We start from the raw sequence: 21,635 nt of genomic DNA, 5'->3' as shown, positions 1-21,635 counted from the left end.
ACCTCAGTATAGCAGCACAAAGTTTTGTTTTGTTTTTAAGGGTTTTACGGCGCTTGCAACACATTAAGGTCATATCAGCACCAGTAAAAAGGAAGAAAATGGGATAGTAAAAAGTTCCAGAATTACAATTAAAGCACAAAAGAAAAGGTGAGACAAAGGGGAATTGGTTCAAATAGGGAACAGATATAGATTCTAAAAGCACACTATCAAAGTTTGAGATCACCTAAAAGTCTCATCCAGACACAAGAACAGGTCCCAACTTAGAGGAATACACTCAAATGTTTACATATAATAAAAATGTAAACTAAACATAATACAATGCATAACAGAGAGATGATTTACAAGGAAAAAAATATCATCTCCCAAAACTATAACTATACATTCGACTGTTTCCCTCCCAGCCAAGGAACTCCGGCCAGGGTCAGGAAAAAACTAAGTAATCTCATTCCAAGACAACGACAGGAAACAATTGGAAAACGGGTATGGGGGGATAGAAGACACAGCATGTACCTCCCTGCCCACTATGGGAGGTCAGGATCCCCACCCAGGCACCACAAAGTGGAGGTTAGCATTTTTCTCAAAGAGCAACAACTGACAGTATGGCTCAAACCTAGGTCCTTTTGGTGGAAGTGAAAGGCCTTAAGGGGTGGTGTGGAAAATTATTAGGAAAATCCTTCAAAAAATTGGTTTTGAGTGTTTGGTGGAAAACGATATTGTATCATTTTAGAAATAATATTATTTAAGTTCAATTTCTCAACATATACTATAAAGGCATGGGAAACAGGCGAAAAGGGTACAGGAAGTATGAAAAATGTGAAAACCGGACAGCTATTTTGCTATTTTCTCAATATGACATTTTTCTAAGGGTATGAGACACTGTCAAATATTTCTCATAATCTATTCCATGAAACTGAAACTCTCTGAAAATTTCCACAATTATCACAGAGATAATGTATTATGTCACCATAGAGAAATTCTTTTGATAGGGTATGTGAATTTTGATTTATAACCCAAATTATACATTTTTAACATCAATTTTGTTATAGAATTTTGTAATGTTCTATTAAAAAGCCCGTAAGCTAAAGCTGTAAATTCTCCCTATGGTGACATGAAATGCTACAATTTTGATAAGGGGGAAGAATATGAAGTGTATTCCTTCATTAGTTATTGTGGAAATTTTCCACAAGATTGTTATACTTTTTGATGCCAGACACCAACCCCCCTATCTCCGAATCAGGGTGCAAAATGGGTATCAACACAGATAATTTATTTTTTTCACCAAAAATGATTTTTATCCTATAGTGACGATAACGAATAATTAAAACTGTCCAATATAGGTAATTAAAGTTCTTTTCTAGAAAATACCCAAACCACCTCTTAACCACTTAAAAAAAAATTAATTAGCTTTTATATAGCGCAATATCCACAAAACGTGCTCAAAGCGCTTTACAAGGGGTCCCCAGCCAACAGCAACACTTAACATGTAGGACGGGACATAACGCAATTTTTCCGGACAGAGACAGTGCTGTTAAAGGCCATGTATTCATTTTACACCTGAATACCGTGAGACAATGTGAGTAAAGGGCCTTTTCCAAGGACTCAACTATGTGCCGAGCGAGGCTCAAACCCAGGACCTTCCGATCTGAAAGCGAGTGTCATACCACAAGACTACATAACCACTCAGTTCCCAATGCGACTAAATTATGAAGAAATGAAACCAGATAGAAAAAATAAATAAAGTAAGAAGCCCTTACAAATCATAAATAGGGTTGACTGCGGCGATAACCTGACCAGAGTGTTGAGAGTGCTGGACATGTTCGACACTCGCGTCTCCAAGGTTTACTTCTCCATAGTCTGGGATTGCCTCATCAGGGGGGACGTACATGTTCAGACTCTGAAAGTGTAAACCAAATATTTTATAAATCATACACATGACCGGTATTATGTCAGTATCAGATTTAAGCTAAAAAATGGATGTCAAATCCAAATCATTAAAATTTAGAAAATAAATAAATAAATAAATAAATAAATAAATAAATAAATAAATAAATAAATAAATAAATAAATAAATAAATAAATAAATAAATAAATAAATAAATAAATAAATAAATAAAAATAATAATAATAATAATAATAATAATAATAATAATAATAATAATAATAATAATAATAATAATAATAATAATAATAATAATAATAATAAAGGACTCTTATATGGTACACGATTTTCTCAGCTATGAGACTCTTGGCACTTTACGTCAACACAAAATAATTTTTAAGAAATTACACATCAGAAAAGAAATGTTTTCATGTATTTCCTGAAGACAGACAATGAATTGGTCTCCCAATGTCTGTTTGTTTTTGTTTTTTGTTTTTTGCTTTTTGTTTTGTTTTTAAGGGATTTATGGCGCTTGACGCACATTTAGGTCATTTCAAGAAGAAAATGGGATAGTCAAAAAACTATAGATTAATAATTGAAAGCACATGAGAAAAATTAAGACAAAGGGGAAATGGTTCAAATCGGGAACAGATGTATATTCCAAGAGCACACTATCAGTGTTTTTAGTTTGAGATCATCTAAAAGTCTCATCCAGAAACAAGCACAGGTCCCCACTAATAGGAAGACACTCAGATGTTTACAAATCATTATATTTGTAAAAGAAAATATAATGCATTACATAACAGAGAAATGGTTTACAAGGAACTAACTATACATATGACTGTTTCTCTCCCAGCCAGGGTATCCGGCCAGGGCCAGGACAAAACCAATCTCCAAGACAAAGACAGAAAGCAAATTGGAAAACAGATATAGGAGGATAGAAGACACAGTAAGTACCTCCTTGCCCACACTGGGAGGCCAGGAACCACCCAGGAATGTTCTGTGTTCCATACAGACGGACCAAAATGAGAAAAGGACCTTTAACAGATCACGAAAAATGTCTATAATTGACGACAACCAAGTACACATTTACACTCACTGTCACCTAGTGTATCACTGATCATGCTCACTGATGCTTGTATGTGTTAAAGCCATTAACTCAACAATGGAAGATAAGGAAGGTTGCTACTAAAAAGTTGTAAAACATAAGCATACGTATTTAACTACAAATTCAAATTCTCTGCGTTAGAGACGATTCATACTTTATTAGAGTTGGTGAAACTGTACAAGCTTACCATTATTTAAAGAGTTAAAAACATAACAAATTACTTAAATTACCTGAGTTTCATACTCTCTCATGTAACCAGCAGGTTCACCAAAGTCAGGGTTGTCGTAAGAGGCAGAGTACAGGCGGTATTGCTGAAGGAATTTCATGTACCTGGATTGACACAAGGATATGAACATTGGTGTGAATACTGTTAATCTCATCTGTTTGAACACACAGAACTGTGGCAATTATAATTAATACTGTCAATTTGCTGATGCATGATATTATAATGCATTGCATTGCTATCAGGTAATCAATATCCTCCTCATCATCATCATTATCCTCACCATCATCATCATCAACAACATTGCATTATTCATTCCTCAAATTAAAATACTGCTTTATCTCTGACAAACTCCTCCCTCCTCCCAACAACATCATTCATGAATTTATTTACCTAGAATACGTGAACACCAATACGATAATGCCAACAACACAGAGGAGGATAATGATGGCTGCCAAAGCAACGAGAGCTGCCCATGGGTCGTCCATCCACCATACGAATGACTTGGCCTTCATAGGGACGTAAATCAGTTCTTGAGCGTATGGTAAACGGACTTTGTCCACCTTTCCAGTCAGCTCCTTGCCAATCTCAGCCTTAATCTTGGCACCTCCGGTTCCAGACAGGATGCTGAAAGGAGAAGGAACCAGACAAAACATGACATGATTAATAATTATAAGAAATAAAAATAATAATACAACAATTCTTCCAGCTCCTCCTACTACTACTACATTACTACATTACTACTACAACTACTACTACTACTACCACTACTACCACTACTACTACTACTACTACTACTACTACTACTACTACTACCACCACCACCACCACTACTACTACTACCACCACCACCACCACTACTACTACTACCACTACCACTGCCAAAAACAACATCAACAACAATACTAATAAAATTATAACATGCATATGTTCTATGCTAGACATTGGTATTATCAATAACAAAGGAATCTACTTGTCGATAGCTCTCTGCTCAGTGCTGGCGATAAGCCTGTATGGAGATCGGGGCTCTGCTGCTACAAACGTCAAATCAGTTCTGGGAATAGATCAATGGCAAATTATATCAGACTGAATATTGTCACAAATTCATTTGTCATCATCATCTTCATCACCATTACCATCAGTATCATCAACATCACCGTTATCATCATCATCGTTATCAGCATATTACTTTCCCTGTTATTTTCAAATGAAGACATATTTCTTTTTGATGAAAGGTATTTATATAAAAACAAAAGTCTGTTTAGTTTGTATTTCACTCAAATTCGTTTGATCTGGTATTGATCTGTTGATCTGTCTATGAAGCCATCTCAGCCTTTATACAGAGCTGTTATAATTCAGTCCAAGCTGATACTTCATGATAAAGTAACCATACTAATTGTATAAGGAATAAATTCGGATTACTTACGAGTCGTATTCAATATCTCTCTGTCCATCATCAGATTGTACCGTTCTCTTGGCCTCAATCCTCTCGATCAGAATGACGAATCCTGTAGCTGATTGCAAACCCCTAATAATTACAAATGAAAATGGAGAGAGAATGGTTAGCTGTTGTCCGCACCATCATCATCATCATCATCATCATCATCATCATCATCATCATCATCATCATCGTCATCATCATCATCATCATCATCATCATCATCATCATCATCACCATCATCATCATCATGATCACTATCATCATCACCATCATCATCATCATCATCATCATCATCATCATCATCATCATTCTTATCATCATTATCAACAACATCATCAGCCACCTTCATCATTTTTACTTCTATAATAGACATAATCCATCAAACAATGTATCAAAAACAAAAATGGAAATCTTTTTATTTTTAAAAGAAAAGCTCTAAAAATGACTGGTATCGTCTAAGATAGCCAAATTCCTTGTCTTGGATTTTGTTCTTTACTACGCAAAACAATCAAAGAATAATAGAACTTACCGTCTATATGCCTCTCTGTCTCTCAGTACATTTTGTCTGTTATCGTCCAGCACAACGACGAAACGATTGATTGGACGGATCAAGTTGACCTGTAGAGATGTGAATCAGTGATTACAATGATGATGATGATGAAGATGCAGATGAAAATATCAGTAAAGATAAACATACTAATGATAATAATGATGATGACGATGATGATGTTGATGATGAAGATGAAAATATCAATAAAGATACTAATAATAATGATAATAATGATGATGATGATGCTGAGGATGATAATGATAACAATGATGATGATGATGATGATGACGACGACAACAATAATAATAAACTTAATGTTTAAAAGTTCCTTACATAACAATCAGTTTTGGCAGTATTAAATCCAGTCAGTAGATCTTCTCTGTCACGTGCCACTACTCTAAGCTTGTACGGGTCAATTCTGGTGGACGGTGTGAGGTCATCCATGAGGAACTCTTCTGTGGTGTACAGTGCTCCATCAGCTTTTCCGAGCTCAAATGGTGGGGGGTCAATGACACCCTTCTCGACCAGATAGTTGACGGTTCCATTGATTTGGAAATCAATATCAGTAGCCTACGCAGTACAAAAATATAATTAAGATGTTATGTTAGGAGGTGAAAACAGAGATTGAATATTATAACCAATGACAAAAAAAAAAATTAAATAAATTTTAAAAAGAAATCGTTTGCTTATTCAAGCTAAAAAATCAAAATTGTTTAAATAGCAATCAGTAAAAATTGATAGATTGTATGTGAGTGTATGTGTGTGTGTGAGCGTGTGTGCATGGTTGAATGAATAAATGTATGTGTATGGATGTATGTATGTATGGATGTATGTATGTATGGATGGATGGATGGGATGGGATGGGATGGGATGGGATGGGATGGGATGGGATGGGATGGGATGGGATGGGATGGGATGGGATGGGATGGGATTGGAATGGAATGGAATGGAATGGAATGGGATGGAATGGGATGGAATGGGATGGAATGGGATGGAATGGGATGGAATGGGATGGAATGGGATGGAATGGGATGGAATGGGATGGAATGGGATGGAATGGGATGGAATGGGATGGAATGGGATGGAATGGGATGGAATGGGATGGAATGGGATGGAATGGGATGGAATGGGATGGAATGGGATGGAATGGGATGGAATGGGATGGAATGGGATGGAATGGAATGGAATGGGATGGAATGGGATGGAATGGGATGGGATGGGATGGGATGGGATGGGATGGGATGGGATGGGATGGGATGGGATGGAATGGGATGGGATGGGATGGGATGGGATGGGATGGGATGGGATGGGATGGATGGATGGATGGATGGATGGATGGATGGATGGATGGATGGATGGATGGATGGATGGATGGATGTATGTATGTATGTATGTATGTATGTATGTATTGTTACACAAATATGTTACTCGGACACATTTTTCTATTGTATGATTTCAGTGGGATTTTACTTTGTTTTGGCTGTTTACACTAAGTACTTAAAGCAATATGTAAAAGAATGGGATTTTCTCATATTGAATTCATTCTTATTCGAAAAGAAGATAAAGAAAGAGGATCGAATAGAAGATACAAGAAAAAGGATCGAATAGAAGATACAAGAAAGAGAGTCGAATAGAAGATACAAGAAAGAGAATAGAATAGAAGATACAAGAAAGAGGAGCAGGAGGAGATCAAAGAGCTAATGGCGGAAGAGTTATGATGGATAGGGAGAAAACAGATGAAGGCGGAATAAGCGGGAAAAGAGGGGAGAATATGTGGAGGGGTTGGATCAAAATTGCGAAAGAAAAAAGAAAAAAAAAAGAAGAAAAGAAAGAGATGAAAAAATATGAAGAAAAAGAAAAAAAATATGTGCGATGGGAAAAAAAAGAGTAAAAATAGATAAGGTAAGATGAGTGCTACTCACACGTAGGGTGGTAACAACAGTATTGGGTGGTGCCTTAACGTCCACAGCAGCCATAAAGATACCCTTGGTGCCATCAAGTGGATCAATAGTATCTCTGGGATACGGTACAAATTCCCATTTAGGATCGTTATCATTGACATCTGCAACAAAGATGACCACTCTTACGTTGTCCCAAGTGTCTGAAAAAGAGAGCAAGAGAGAGAGAGAAAAAATAATTACATAAACAAATAAAAAGAATTCAAGTTATGACATTTTCTGACACATAATAAAATCTTTATACATTGATCAAAGATGTAAACATTATGATTTACATAGAATTAATAATAGTAATTGTTTTATATCTTTAGAATAGGATGCAAGTCTTTCACAAAAATATTTTCTTCCAGATCTTACAGACCCAGCCATTTTACTTAATGAACTCAGGGGTCATGAAAAGTCTTACTGCACCCATAATCCAAACGAATTCCTTTCCTTCTTGTGAGGAGTGTGTTCTAGCACCAAGCTACAAAGACTCCAGATAACAAGTAATTATTAATATTTTCCATTATAGGCTAGAGAAATTAGGATCGACTCTGAATTCATGGGCCGTATGGCCATAATAGCACTACTTAACGAATTCACAGGCCGTATGGCCATAATAGCACTACTTAACTAAAACCAAACTTGTGCAGCAATGCGGTTTTGTGGTATGAAACTCTCCTTTGGATCGGAAGATCCTGGGTTCGAGTCCGACTTTGAGCAGTGTATAATTGAGTCCTTGGAAAAGGCTCTTTACTCATATTCTCGAACTGTACTCATTGAAAATGAGTACCTGGCCATTAACAGCATTGTCTCTATCGAATACACGATTGTAATACTGCCAAACAAGCGTTATGACTCATCCTACGTGTTGAGTGTTTTGTTTGTTTGTTGCTTTAGGTCTCTTTCAACACAATTGAGGTTATATGAGAGACCGCTGAAACAAAAAAACAAGCAATCTAACAAAAATAGTACAAATGTCAATCAAAAGCATAACCTAAAGATATCATAAGCTAAATTATAAATAACCAAGAACAAACAGGCAGAAGATTTACAGAAAAAAAATATCCCCTGTCAAAAATACAATCACAAACTAAAGAAGCAGGATAGGCTAGTAAAGAGAAGAAGAAACGACATCACTATCGGATCGTACACCCATGCGAACATCATAGGTATATGATTCAAGGGTGATGCTCCCATCCAACCACCCGCTACGTGTTGAGTGTTGCTGTTGGCTTGGGACCCCTTGTACAATGCTTTGAGCATGATTTAAATGCTTAATTTTAAAGTTTAAAGTTTAAACTTACTGGTAGTCAAATAGGTGGCTTTGTCATTATCAGCCTGTCTCTTCTTCCTAACATTGGTCAGAGGTTTCCTTATAACAGTCACATTGAAGTCATAACGAGTTTTCACTTCCCTGTCCAAAGGTTTGTCCAGTACAAGAGCACAACGCTTTTCACTTCCAAATGGCACCAGTTTGAATTGCTCTGAAAACATAGAAACATTTTTTTAACAATTATTGAAATAGAGTCCCAAGTTCTCTGAAAACATAGAAACAGTTTACAATATCTATTCTGTTCATCTACTAGTTATTATTAAATTATAAACAAGGCTACGAAAAAAAAAAAATCATACCTACTTACAAGCACCTAAAAGAGTGTAAGACATAGTCAAAGGAAGAGTGGTTCATGCATAAAAGAGACTTTATTCTATCCAATAAAGAACTAAAAAAGTGTATAGATAGTATGCGCTTGGCTAAGAAGCTCATAACATTGCCATCCGGAAGTATAAGGGACCAAAACACAAAACTGTGTCTAACCATGATCGTTTATAGTGTGGTTGATACACTTTAGTGAGAATCACTGACAAACACGGATGGCAAAATACAATAACAAAGGCTTGAGTGATGTCATCTTTGTTCTATCTATATGCAAGAAAAAATAAACATCCCAAAAAATTCAATCAGCCTCTAATGTCTGACCAGCAATCAAGGGGTCTGAGGTTCGATCCCCAGTCGAGCAGGCTGATTTTTTGAGATGATTTTAAACTAGAATTTTTTATATCACAAGATCCACTAAATGTGCTCAAATCGCCTTGCAAAGGGTCACTGACCAACAGCAACATGTAAAATGTGGAACCAGACATGACACCTGTTAGGCGATATTACAATTTTTTTCCGACAGAGACAGCGCTGCTGACGGCCATGTACTCATTTTACAACTCGAGCCTCGAACCCAGGACTTTACTATCTGAAAGCAAGTGTTAAACTACAAGACCACATAGCAGCACTTATTCTTATTTATTTCACACTATCTTGTCTGACACTGTTTCACACACTTTTTTTCAGATTTTTATCTCACATCCGTGCTTGTTCCCTAAATGTATCACTTTAGTATATTTTATTTACACTTTTGGCATGACATTCTGCTGTAACCTGTTGGTCCCTGGTTCAAATCCTATTGCAAGCTGTACAAAGTTAAGTACTTGGACAAGATTTTATTCACGTGGATTAAAAATGATAATAGATGATGATGGAATTTATTTATATTGTGCCATTCTTGTAGGTGCATCTTAAAATGTACAAGTTAAAAAATCAACAATAGATGATATGCACCCAAAATAATTTTACATTCAAAAGTACGTTAAAAAAGAAAAAGAAGATGAACAAGGTAAAATATAATTCGTGGTCTAAAAGACAGTCCCATTATTTATAAGAATTGTTTTGAATTTTGTTTGAAAGAAGTTTCCAAAGATTTAGGCCTTAAATGAACTGGGAAGGCGTTGCAAATATATGAAGCAGCAATGAAAAAAGAGCTGCATGAATTTTTTTACAGCCTTTTTAGGAGCTAAGATGCATAATTTTCCCATTCTGACCTAAAATACATCGATGGGATAAATAATTCAACCAGAATTATGTAACTTGGTGCTTTATTGTAGAATTATGGACTAAAAAGGCAATTTTATAAACAGTTCTATCTGAAACAGGGAGCCCAACGTAGATCCTTAAGCATTTATTAGCACCCGAGTGTCCTACCATAAAAAAAAAAAACAACATTTCGAGTCTACCAGCTTGGCGTTTTGTAAACATTAAAATTTGTTTATGTAAGCACACTTACCCTCTGGTGTCTTTATGTTACAAAGTACTTGATTGTCCATTTGATTTGCTACCTCCATCTTGAATAATGTTGTCTCGACATCTGTGTTCTCCGAAATGGTTTTACTGGAAGTTTCAAGCAAATGAAAAACAAATATTCTTTCTTTAGATTTATGTCATTATATATATATATATATATATATATATATATATATATATATATATATATATATATATATATATATATATATATATATATATATATATATATATATTTAGAATGTGTCATGCTTATAATTTACAAAATTAGATTCTAGGGTGAAATCAAGAGTCAGTTAAAAATAAACACAACACACAATACACATACACACACTCTATCACAAACACACATATGCACACAGAGAAACACCATAACATAAGTAAAATACAATAGAAAAATTGAGGGAAGGGGGGGGGGGGGGGGGGGTTCTAAAGTGGGAGGAGGAGGAGAAAGAGCAGGAGAAGGAAAATAGAAGATAAAGAAGAAATAAAAATTGAAGCCTTACAGATAGATGGGCTGGGTGAAACCAAGTTTTCCGGCGATGTTTTCAAAGAAGTTTACAGTGATGTATACAGTAACCTCTGAAATCTTGTCTTCTTTCCAGTTGCCATCCTTGGCCACCACTTTGAACTAGAAAACACAATGAATTATTAAATGAGTTGCAATGTAATACACAGGGCGATCAGAATAAAAGATTATGTCAGTACTTCTGTATTATGGAAATATATGTATCAAAAATTTTAAATACACCTTTTTTTAGAGAATGGTTGATCACTGAGCCTAATCAAACATTCAAAGAAAAATACGCTCAGAGACTGGATCGGTGACAGTGAAAGTATCTAGTAGTATCGAAAAACCACACATCCAGCCGAAATATGTCGACCCCTGCTCTCATGACTGTATCATAACAACCGGCAAAGCTTGTCATTGAGCAATGAAGGACAATATGTGACCCTTTGCCTCCAAACGGTATTAAGTCGGGTTGGTTAAGATATTGAAAATAGAATTTATAGCCAGAAATATCAGACTTGTGTTGAGTTTATACGATTTATTGAGGAGAATGGATACCATATTTTAGGGTTTTAATGCCAACAGTTTATATTTTTGACCAGTTTTAACATTTAATTCGGCTTTTAAGCATCTGGTTCGTTCCGACATAATACCGTTTTGAGACGATGGGTCAAATATAGTCCATTGTCTCGGGACCACCCAAGAAGTTTAGTAATAATGGTCACAAACTCTTGGTAATACAGTTGTAACCTTCACTTCTTCAGATGTACTTGGCCAGTAAGTACTGCCACACACTGACATAACCCTTTTCTTTTTAATTTGGCCAGAAAATTTTGACATCAAATTTCAATAAACTAAGATTACCCACAACTTGTCAAATCGTCTCAAATCTGGGATTCTAATGTTTCTCAGATTTTGTTTTAAATCGTTGACGTAAAATAAGTCATTTTGATTAGCTTCACAGACTTTGAATAAACAATAAATAATAATATAAAAATAAAAGTCCATCTATTCCTCCCAAGGGGAAAGTTCTTTTAAAAAGAAATGGGGGTGTCAATAGCACAGTTGACAGAACACTTCTTTCACAAGCAAGGACAGAGAGATCGATCCCGCATGAAGTCTAGGTTTATTTTTTGTGACCCCCCTCCCCCTCCCTCTCTCCACCCAGTAGTGATTGGGTAGCTGGCTCAGTTAGATTTGGTGGAAATTGCTTTGCAATAGACTAGCGTCCTATCCAAACGGTTGCAACCAATTGCTATTTTTTGATTTATGCTATAGACACCGGGATAAACTCCCGACTCCATGGACCTTATGGCTCTGATGACCTAGAAAACCCAGGCTTCATAAAAAAAGTAGAGTGTTGCTAGCAATAGGGGCTAAGTCCCTTTATCAAAGTTAAAAAATGAAATGCTGAACCATGCTCAAACATGGGTCTCCCAAGTGGAAGTGCATTGCCTTATTCACTCAGCCATTTCACTCTCTCTAAACAAATGTTAAACGAAATATTGCAGATTAGTTGAAAAGTGACACTTTTTGGAATGAGACAAAATGGATCGAGTTAGTAAACCTGAAAAAAAAACACACTAACAATAATAAATTCTAGCATCTCAAACAAGTAACTGTAATAAAAATGGAACAAGAAGATAGGTATAATATTGTTATATTTACTGAGTATGTTGTCGATCCACTATCTCCTGGGGTGGATTGCCTCTTGAAAATGATACCATCGCCAGTTATGCCAAAGAATCGAGACTGGGTGTCTGAGCTGCTGAAGTCAACGAGACTGTATGCCACTTCAGCATTTGGTGTCTGAAATTGGAATTTAAAAAGAAAATGAATCTTGCTAATAACTATCTTTAAAATTAAATTACAAATCGGTGGAATAAATAAACAAATAAATATTTTATATTTCAACATTTTCTGAACCCTAATATAATTCAAAATTGAGGAAGCAGGTCATATTGCAGTTATCGCTTGTGTATAAAAGATTATCTCCCAACAATTGGCATCACCAACCTTTGCATTGAGGGAAATAGTTGAATCATCATCGTCAGCAATGACTTGCAGAATGCTGTTACCGAGTGGGAAATTCTCATTGATAGTTGCTGTGTAGTTGACTTGTCTGAAGACTGGACCATGTTCATTCCTCTGTATAGAAATTCTTACTCTTGCTACATCACTGCGGGGTGTTATAGCACTGTCTTCTGCCAGCACAAAGACCTGTAGATATAATATTTAAAAAGGTGGTAATGATGAAAGATGTTTTTGTTAGGTTTAACTTCACACATTCTCTTACAATTTTAGTTTATGATCAAAACTAAGATACACCTTTTTACAAATTACGAGACAATCACTAACTGATTTTAATGCTGACTTTTTTCTCATATACATGTAATTTCATCTTTTACATTTTATTGAAAAGGTTTTTCAAACACAATGTGCAGCGTATGAGAATTAATATGCTTATTCATAGAACCGAATGATTTGATCGAGCTAGACTTGCAAGGATTCTCAGCTTAGATTCTCTCATCAAGTCGTAATTGTTCTATTCTGCTTCATTACATTATCATAGAATCGTGTTTTTGTTTTTTTTTCAAATGGTGATGGAATGTTCATACATCTTTGAAATGATAATTAAAAAATAAACAAATACAAAAGAGGTGACATACGTCATAAACATCTGCACTGTTGGCTGTTATCAGGAGTTTGTCCAAGAAAAGATCTCCATTTGACTGGCTGATTTCAAAGAAGTTGGTGTCAAATGGCTTGACAGTCACTGGGCTTATCACAGTCTGGTTGATGATGCTATATTTGATTTGACCACTTGCACTCTGGATAATTCAAGTGGAATTGGTACATGCGGGAGAGAAAAACAATTTAAAGAAAAATGAAAACAGTAAACCAAACAATAATGAAGAGATTGTGGTAGCTCTTGAAAGAACCCATCAGCAAAATGACGCTTAGATGATCATATTGAAAAAAAAAAAGAGAAAACATCATCCCTGGCTGGCAGAAATTTGATAAAGAAACCAGAAATGGACTAGCAGAAAGACGGATGGTTACATTCTAAAGATAAAGATATGAACTTATAATTCATTAATTTGTGCTGATTAAAAGACAGTCACAATTTACACCAGATATTAAACAGCATTCTTCCACATACGATAAATAATTTTCCAGAAAGTACAAAACTTGACTAAAATATAACATTTCATGATGATGACTCAGTAATGATTCTGGAATATCAAAAGTAAAAACTGATGTTAAGCTCAAAGACACGAAACAAAAGATGGAGGGAAAAAAATTAACTTAAATGTACTTTTAAAAATTAGAATTGTAAAATACCAGGGACTCACCTGGATAGAATCCAAGTCAGTTGCTGTAACTCTGATAATACTGGTAGCAACCTTTGTGTATTCGGAGATTTTCACGCTGTATTCAGTTGGATTGAAGACTGGGGCATTTGGGTTTCTGCGTACGTTAATTGTAACGAAAGCAAAGTCTTCCTTGGGAGCTGGATGGTTGTCTGTTGCCTTCACGGTCAACTGAAATATATACAGACATTCATAACTTTATATTCATTCACAACTTTTACAATTATCTTAAGTTACAAAGGAGTGCAGCAACCTGAAGGTCTTCGGTTCGAGACAGATTCTGAGAGGCACATAGTTGAGTCCTTGCAAAAGGCTCTTTAGTCACACTCTCACAGTACTCGGGTGTAAAATGAGTTCCTGGTTGTTGACAATGTTGTCTTTGTCTGAAAAAATGGTGATATAGGCTAACAAGTGTCCTGTCTTCATGTTATGTGTTGCTGTTGGCTTGGGGCCACTTGTCAAGCGCCTTGAGCATGGTGAGTAGATTTTGCATTATATACAATTGCTCTAGTTATATTAGCAAACATTATTGAGCAACATCACTTGTTGATGCCGCTGTTTTATGCTTTGTGATATACAGATTGAATATTGGGAAAAAAGAAGAGGATAATGAAAATAGGGTGAATAAGTGATAGATAAGGCAAGCTGCAAAAAAATGACATAAAAATCTTACCTGATATTTAACGGTAGCAACTCTCAATACAGACTCAGCTAATGAAATCATACCAGTGTTTTCGTCAATATTGAAGTATAGTACTTCTCCCCTTCCATTATCAACAAGACTGAAAGTGACACGATCCTAAACAAACAAAAAAAAAAAAAGGAAAAAAAAAAAGAATGAAAAAAGAATAAGTATAAGCTCCGAAATATGACCAGTTGTAAATAATCACTAAAAATAAGTACATTTTTATTTATTAAAAAATTGTTTGTTTTTCAATTTTTATTGAAATACTTAATTATTTTGGTGATATAAATAAAAAAGGCATTGATACGAAATAATAAAATTCAATTACTGGCTTAACAAAGCTGTTTCAATGAGGATAAAGATCAATAACAAAATATGTCAACATCAAAAAAGTATTGTCTTAACTCACTCTATCCTAGACACTTTTGATGCTTTTACAAATTGGAAAAAAAAAACGTATTTAAAATGAGCATGTACATAGATAGTTTTATTCAACTACCATTAACATGTAAAGAAAATTTTTAAAGATTTGATACTACGCCTATAATATGTCTCAGAAAAATGTAATAAAAATAGGCATGGGGTAAAAGTAACCCGGGTAAACAACGCATATAGTCGGTGTTAGGGTTGAGTGAGTTAAATCAATCGAATTTAATTTGTGATAGAGCCCAGAAGAATCATATCAAAACTATATTTAAGATTTTGTGATAACTGAATCAATGTGAAGCCTTCAATAAGGCTTTTAAAAATTTTTAGTTAAGTGTCTGACATGGTATAATATTATACTGACTGTTTTCTCTCTCAGTCATATTTGTATATAATATCATGGTTGAAAGCAAGAACCAATACCTACCAAATCCATTACCTATTCAGATCTGTAATCTTAATTCATAATAGAAACATTGTTCTGATTTGAACTAATTTTTTTTTACAAAATGTGACGCATCGTCTCAAAACAGTATTATGTCGAAACGAACCATATGCTTAAAAGCCGAATTAAATGTTAAACTGGTCAAAAATATAAATTGTTGGCATTAGTACCCTAAAATATAGTATCCATTCTCCTCAATAAAACATACAAACTCAACACAAGTCTGATATTTCTGACTATAAATTCAATTTTCAACATCTTAACCATCCCGACTTAATACCGATTTGAGGCGAAGGGTCACAAATGTATAAGCATGCTTTAAAAAAAAAGACATATCATTATAAAACTTACACCATCGGCATCTGAAGCAGTGACTTGTATAATTGGATCATTGACTCTATGATTTTCTTCAATAGTCTTCGTGTATGATTCAGGTACAAAATCTGGCTTGTTGGCGTTCCTCTGTACAATAACACGGACACTAGAAGTGTCTGCCTTGATTGGATTTCCATTATCTCTACAGCGGACAGGGAACTGTTGTTTTAAAAAACAAAAAAAAATTAATTGAGAATTTCACTAAAATCAATTTTATATGATTTGGCTATTTCACCAAAATTAGAAAATCTGCTATTAATTCACTTAAACAAGAGAAATTGCTAAAAAAACAAAACAAAAGGTAAAGTAAACACAGGAAGTGGAAATTACTGCATAGCCAAGGACAACTATACTGTAGTATAGCAGTCCTTGTGCAAAGCCCACTTATATTGTCTATGTATTCTTTGCACTCGTGAATGACTGGATTCAGATTTATTCTAGGAATAAATTGAAAATTGAAATATGGAACCAACGGATTTATTTTAGATTCACTTTTATTGTATATATTTTGTATATATCTATTATTCTAACTCTTTGCTCAATATTTTTCCACCGTTACTAATAAGTAAAATCAGTCTATGAATTTGTTAAAATCATCAGATTAATTTTTTCTCGCTATTATCTATATACAACTTTTTAAACCCTTTCTCTTACATTGTACTCAGTTGAGCCTAGGCCCAGTAGTGGGGTGGTGACAGACACGTTGCCAAGAGTGGGGTTCATGTAGAAGAACTGGTAACTTTCAGCGGGGTCATTGTTTGTGCGGATGATTTCATAAGTAATGTCTCCAGCCGTTCCCTGTGGAATAAATATCAATTTGTAATATTATAATAACTTTTTTAAAAACATCAGAAATGGTTTGTTGAATAAATTAAAAAATACATCAATAACACACAGTTATAATATATTTCCCTCCTCCTCCTCCTCCAGCTGCTCTGCCACCTCCTCTTCATCATCATCAAGCGTGGCTTGTACTCTTGAGCACGTTGCTGGTCAGCTGTCTCCACGAATCACGATCCTCTGAGGTGCACATGAAATCCGAGTTGCTTTTTTAAATCACTTTTGGCCATTCTTATGTTACTTAGATATGTCATTCTTTGTCTTCTTCTAGCTCTCTTTCCTTCGAGCATCGCAGATGTTTCCAACTTTTCTATTCCATCTCTTCTCTACACATGTCCCAGAAACCATAACTGCCTCTTTCTGATGGTATCAATCAACATTCTTCCCTTTCTCACCTTCTCCAACACTTCCTCGTTCGTACTTGTCTGACCATTATAGCCTCAACCTCCTCTTATCATCTTCTTATTCTACCACCTCCTCTATTTTTTGACAGTATCTGAAGCAGGCCCAAGAATCGTTCTTGAGGGATAATCTACAGGGATTGTCTTTACGGTCTATTTAAAGGGAAGACTGGAATAAGAAAGGGATCAGCTGCTGTGAAGCACCGCAAAGTGAGCTAGGGTGAAGTGACTTGCTCAAGGCCACACAGTGCGACAGTTAGTTAACCTCAGGGCCTTTCGGGTAGGAAGCAAAGACCATACTGCTGAGCCACGGTCATTTGCTTGTCAACAATATGGGACAACCCCGTACACTAGTCGCAGCACACTGCTAAAAACAAGACACAAGATTGGAAATGTTAAATATTGCGATTTTCATACGACTTAGAGTTGGCATGTTTTTTTATGTTTTTAAGGGTTTTACGGCGCTTGCAACACATTTAGGTTATATCAGCGCCAGTAAAAAGGAAGAAAATGGGATAGTAAAAAGTTCTAGAATTACAAAAAAAGCACCCAAGAAAAAGTAAGAAATTGGGGAACTGGGAAGAAATAAGGATCAGATGTAGATTCCAAGAGCACACTATCAAATACTTAGTTTGAGACCACCTATAAGTCTCATCCGGACACAAGCACAAAATCCAACAAAGAGAAATACACTCAAATGCCTACATTATAAATTCAAAATAACACATATAATAATACATAACAGAGAGATGATTTACAAGGAAAAAAATATCATCTCCCAAAACAATAACTATGCCTTTGACTGTTTCCCTCCCAGCCAAGGACTCTGGCCAGGGTCATGACAAAACTAAGTAATCTCATTCTAAGACAGAAAGCAGACGGAAAGCAATTGGAAAACAGATACAGTGGGATAGAAGACAGATCAAGTACCTCCCTGCCCACTATGGAAGGTTGGGAACCCCACCCAGAGAGTTGGCATAGTTCCTTTACCCTGTGCGAGACAAAAAAAAAAAAAAGGAAATGAAAAAGGTATTGTGCTGTTTCAATACAAATATATATATATATATATATATATATATATATATATATATATATATATATATATATATATATATATATATATATATCACAACTCAATTTTGTTCAGGAAATGGAATCATTCAATACGATTTCAAGAGTCAAAAATCTACAACCAAGGTTGAAAGTTATTGTTTTGAATCTTACAATATCGGCGTCAGCACAAGCAATGCTTCCAATTATAGACCCCAGGGACTGGTATTCTGTGATAGTGAAGACGTATTCTCGCTTGGTGAATTCTGGGTTGTCAGGATTCCTGAAAAATTTGGAGTAAAAGAAGGTAAACCAAATAAATCAGTTGATCCACTCAAGAGCTATTCGTGCTTATATGTCTCTACAACCTTTAAATGTTTCATAATTGATAAATACTGAATAAATAAATAAATAAATATATAAATAAATAACATAAATATATAAATATATAAATAAATAAATAAATAAATAAATAAATAAATAAATAGATAAATAAATAAACAAATAAATAAATAAATAAATAAATAAATATATAAATAAATAAATAAATAAGTGACCCTTCGCCTCAAAACGGTATTAATTCGGGATTGTTAAGATGTTGAAAATTGAATTTATAGCCAGAAATATCAGACTTGTGTTGAGTTTGTATGTTTTATTGAAGAGAATGGATACCATTTTTTAGAGTGCTTATGCCAACAATTTATATTTTTGACCAGTTTAACATTTACTTCGGCTTTTAAGCATCCGGTTCGTCCCGACATAATACCGTTTTGAGACGATGGGTCACATATATAGATATGAAAAATATAACTTAATGAAATCCCCTCTATCCTACCCGAGGGGCAATTTTCTTTACAGTCTTTTCTAAGAGAATACTGTAAAAAACTAGCAACAGTGCAGTACCACAAAATGAGCTACAAAGCGCGGCAGGTGATTTAACTCATTACCTTTCAGGTACAAAGCAAAGACCATATTGCTATCCATGCTGTTTACTAATAAAAATGTGCCTAATCCAGATTTTAATGTTTAAAAAAAACCACTTTTGAAATGAATTTATAGTTGCTCACTGCTTGATTAAAGAATGAAATTGCAATAAAGAAGCTTCCAATGAATTATTAACATACTTTATACTTTCAGAGTTATCTTAAAATTATTTTTTTTTAAAAAATTGAGCTTTATATAGCTCAATATCCACTAAATGTGCTCAAAGCGCTTTACAAGGGGTCCCTGGTCAAAAGCAACATTTAACATGTAGGAAGGGACATGATGCCTGTTTGGCGATATTACAGTTTTTTGGACAACGCTGTTAGAGGTCTCATACGCATTTTACACCTGAGTACAGTGAGAGAATGCGAGTAAAGAGCCTTTTCCGAGGACTCAACCATGCACCGAGCACGAGGCTCAAACTCAGGACCTTCCGATCCGAAAGCGAGTGTCATACCACTAGACCACATAGCCGCACTATGGTAAAGAGAGAGAGCGAGAGAAAGAGATTTGAAAAAAAAGAAAGTAGGATAGATCCATTTCTACTCTACCAAGGAAAGCTGTCCTACTGTATGGATGTACGCATCACTGGCATGCATAAGGAGGGTACAGATTTTCATAAACAGTTGCATGCGTAAGCTACTCAGAATAAAATGGATGGATAGAATAAAAAATGAAGAAGTATGGAAAAGAACACAGCAGAACCAGCGGGAGAGGAAATAGGAAGAAGACGATGGAGGTGGATTGGACACACGCTTAGAAAGAATGACTCAACTATAACAAAGAAAGTATTGGACTGGGACCCTCAGGGCAGAAGATCAAGGGGAAGGCCACGAGGAACAGGGAGAAGAATTAAAGAAGCTGATATACAGAGAAGTGGTAAGACCTGGAATGAGGTAAAAAAAAGTTAGCTCAGGATAGAGAAGGATGGAAACTGTTTGTCTGTGGCCTATACCCTGACCCAGGGTGAAAAAGACAATAATGATGATGATGAAGGAAAGCTATATTTACCTGTCCACGTTGATAGTGATTGTCTTGTAAGCATCCACAGATGGATCAACCTTGCGGTATGCATGGATACGTATCTGGTTCACAAAGTGCAATATAAGTCAAGTTATCAAATAACCAAGATTCAAATATTCAAAGTAAACATTATTTTAAGATTTTTTTTTTCCCAATCATAATCATTAAAACAATCTAAATCTATTTGTAATATAATTTTTTTTTATCTTAAAAAAACAAACAAACAAATAAAACAGACTCTTAACAAAATTTAATAAAAATAATAATGATGATGATGATGATGATAATAAAAATAATAAAATAATAAAATAAAAATAATAATAATAATAATAATAATAATAATAATAATAATAATAATAATAATAATAATAATAATAATAATAATAATAATAATAATAATAATAATAATAATAATAATATGAAGACTTTTTTTTTTAATATTATCGTTTAACTTCAGATATAAAGTAGAATATCAATTAATCGATAATAAAAAATGGTTCCATTTAGCACTGTAAAAAATAACCAAATCAACTTACCACATATTTCAGAGAGCGAGATTGGTCGAGGACAAAAGATTTGATCTGCTTAAGTTCAGCTGTCTTAGAGTTAATCTCGAAATAGTCCAGGACTTTTCCATCATCAATAATCTCGTATACCAGTTCAGACTGTGTAAAGGAAAAGACAACACCATGCAGAATGATGGAGATCTAATATATATATATATATATATATATATATATATATATATATATATATATATATATATATATATATATATATATATATATAATGAGTAGCTGAATTGACTTTAAAATAAAGAATAGGAAAACAAAAAAAGTATTGGAGTAAAACATAATAGTGAAAAATAGTATATGTAATTGGGTATTGCTTTGGAAAGAAAATTCCTTTTTTTTTTTTTTTTTTTTTTTTTTTCCCTTTAACTGTTAAACTATGCATTGCCAAGTAATATTATAATTACAATTGAAGTCAATACTCACGTTAGCTGCATCAAAGGCTTCAAACTGGCCAATTATTTCAAGAGAAGCAGACTCCACTCTGGTAAACTCTTCGGTAGGCGGACTGTACTGAATTCCAGGGGATGGGTCGATAGTCACGCTTACTTGAGCTTTGTCAGACAGGGAAGGAGTGCCTTTGTCACGAACTTCAATCTCAAACTAGTGGAACCAAGTACAATATATTATGTTGAAATGGGATTAAAACATTAATTTTCTAAATTGATATGCTTT

General features: G+C 34.7%; 1 protein-coding gene across 1 annotated transcript in view; it reads right to left on the bottom strand.

Annotated features, from left to right (window-relative positions):
- LOC144973608 (uncharacterized) overlaps nt 1–21,635 on the bottom strand; it is a 230,766-nt gene that overhangs the window by 1,961 nt on the left and 207,170 nt on the right. Inside the window, exons 160-181 of the mRNA XM_078916257.1 lie at nt 21,387–21,563; nt 20,925–21,053; nt 20,377–20,450; nt 18,556–18,664; nt 16,745–16,888; nt 16,067–16,249; nt 14,833–14,958; nt 14,142–14,330; nt 13,455–13,616; nt 12,802–13,005; nt 12,454–12,594; nt 10,781–10,905; nt 10,258–10,361; nt 8,449–8,628; nt 7,124–7,302; nt 5,535–5,771; nt 5,181–5,269; nt 4,637–4,738; nt 4,184–4,264; nt 3,604–3,837; nt 3,218–3,317; nt 1,755–1,894 (exon numbers count right to left, since the gene is read on the bottom strand). Coding sequence (XP_078772383.1) covers nt 1,755–1,894; nt 3,218–3,317; nt 3,604–3,837; nt 4,184–4,264; nt 4,637–4,738; nt 5,181–5,269; nt 5,535–5,771; nt 7,124–7,302; nt 8,449–8,628; nt 10,258–10,361; nt 10,781–10,905; nt 12,454–12,594; nt 12,802–13,005; nt 13,455–13,616; nt 14,142–14,330; nt 14,833–14,958; nt 16,067–16,249; nt 16,745–16,888; nt 18,556–18,664; nt 20,377–20,450; nt 20,925–21,053; nt 21,387–21,563 — 3,209 coding nt within the window. The remainder of the gene's footprint in view (nt 1–1,754; nt 1,895–3,217; nt 3,318–3,603; nt 3,838–4,183; nt 4,265–4,636; nt 4,739–5,180; nt 5,270–5,534; nt 5,772–7,123; nt 7,303–8,448; nt 8,629–10,257; nt 10,362–10,780; nt 10,906–12,453; nt 12,595–12,801; nt 13,006–13,454; nt 13,617–14,141; nt 14,331–14,832; nt 14,959–16,066; nt 16,250–16,744; nt 16,889–18,555; nt 18,665–20,376; nt 20,451–20,924; nt 21,054–21,386; nt 21,564–21,635) is intronic.

The sequence above is a fragment of the Berghia stephanieae genome, chromosome 5 (assembly GCF_034508935.2).
Source record: "Berghia stephanieae isolate SIO BIC M18660-M18661 chromosome 5, UCSD_Bste_1.3, whole genome shotgun sequence".
Taxonomy (NCBI): domain Eukaryota; kingdom Metazoa; phylum Mollusca; class Gastropoda; order Nudibranchia; family Aeolidiidae; genus Berghia; species Berghia stephanieae.
Note: the sequence above shows the minus strand (reverse complement) of the source record. Positions and strands in the feature narration are given on the sequence as shown.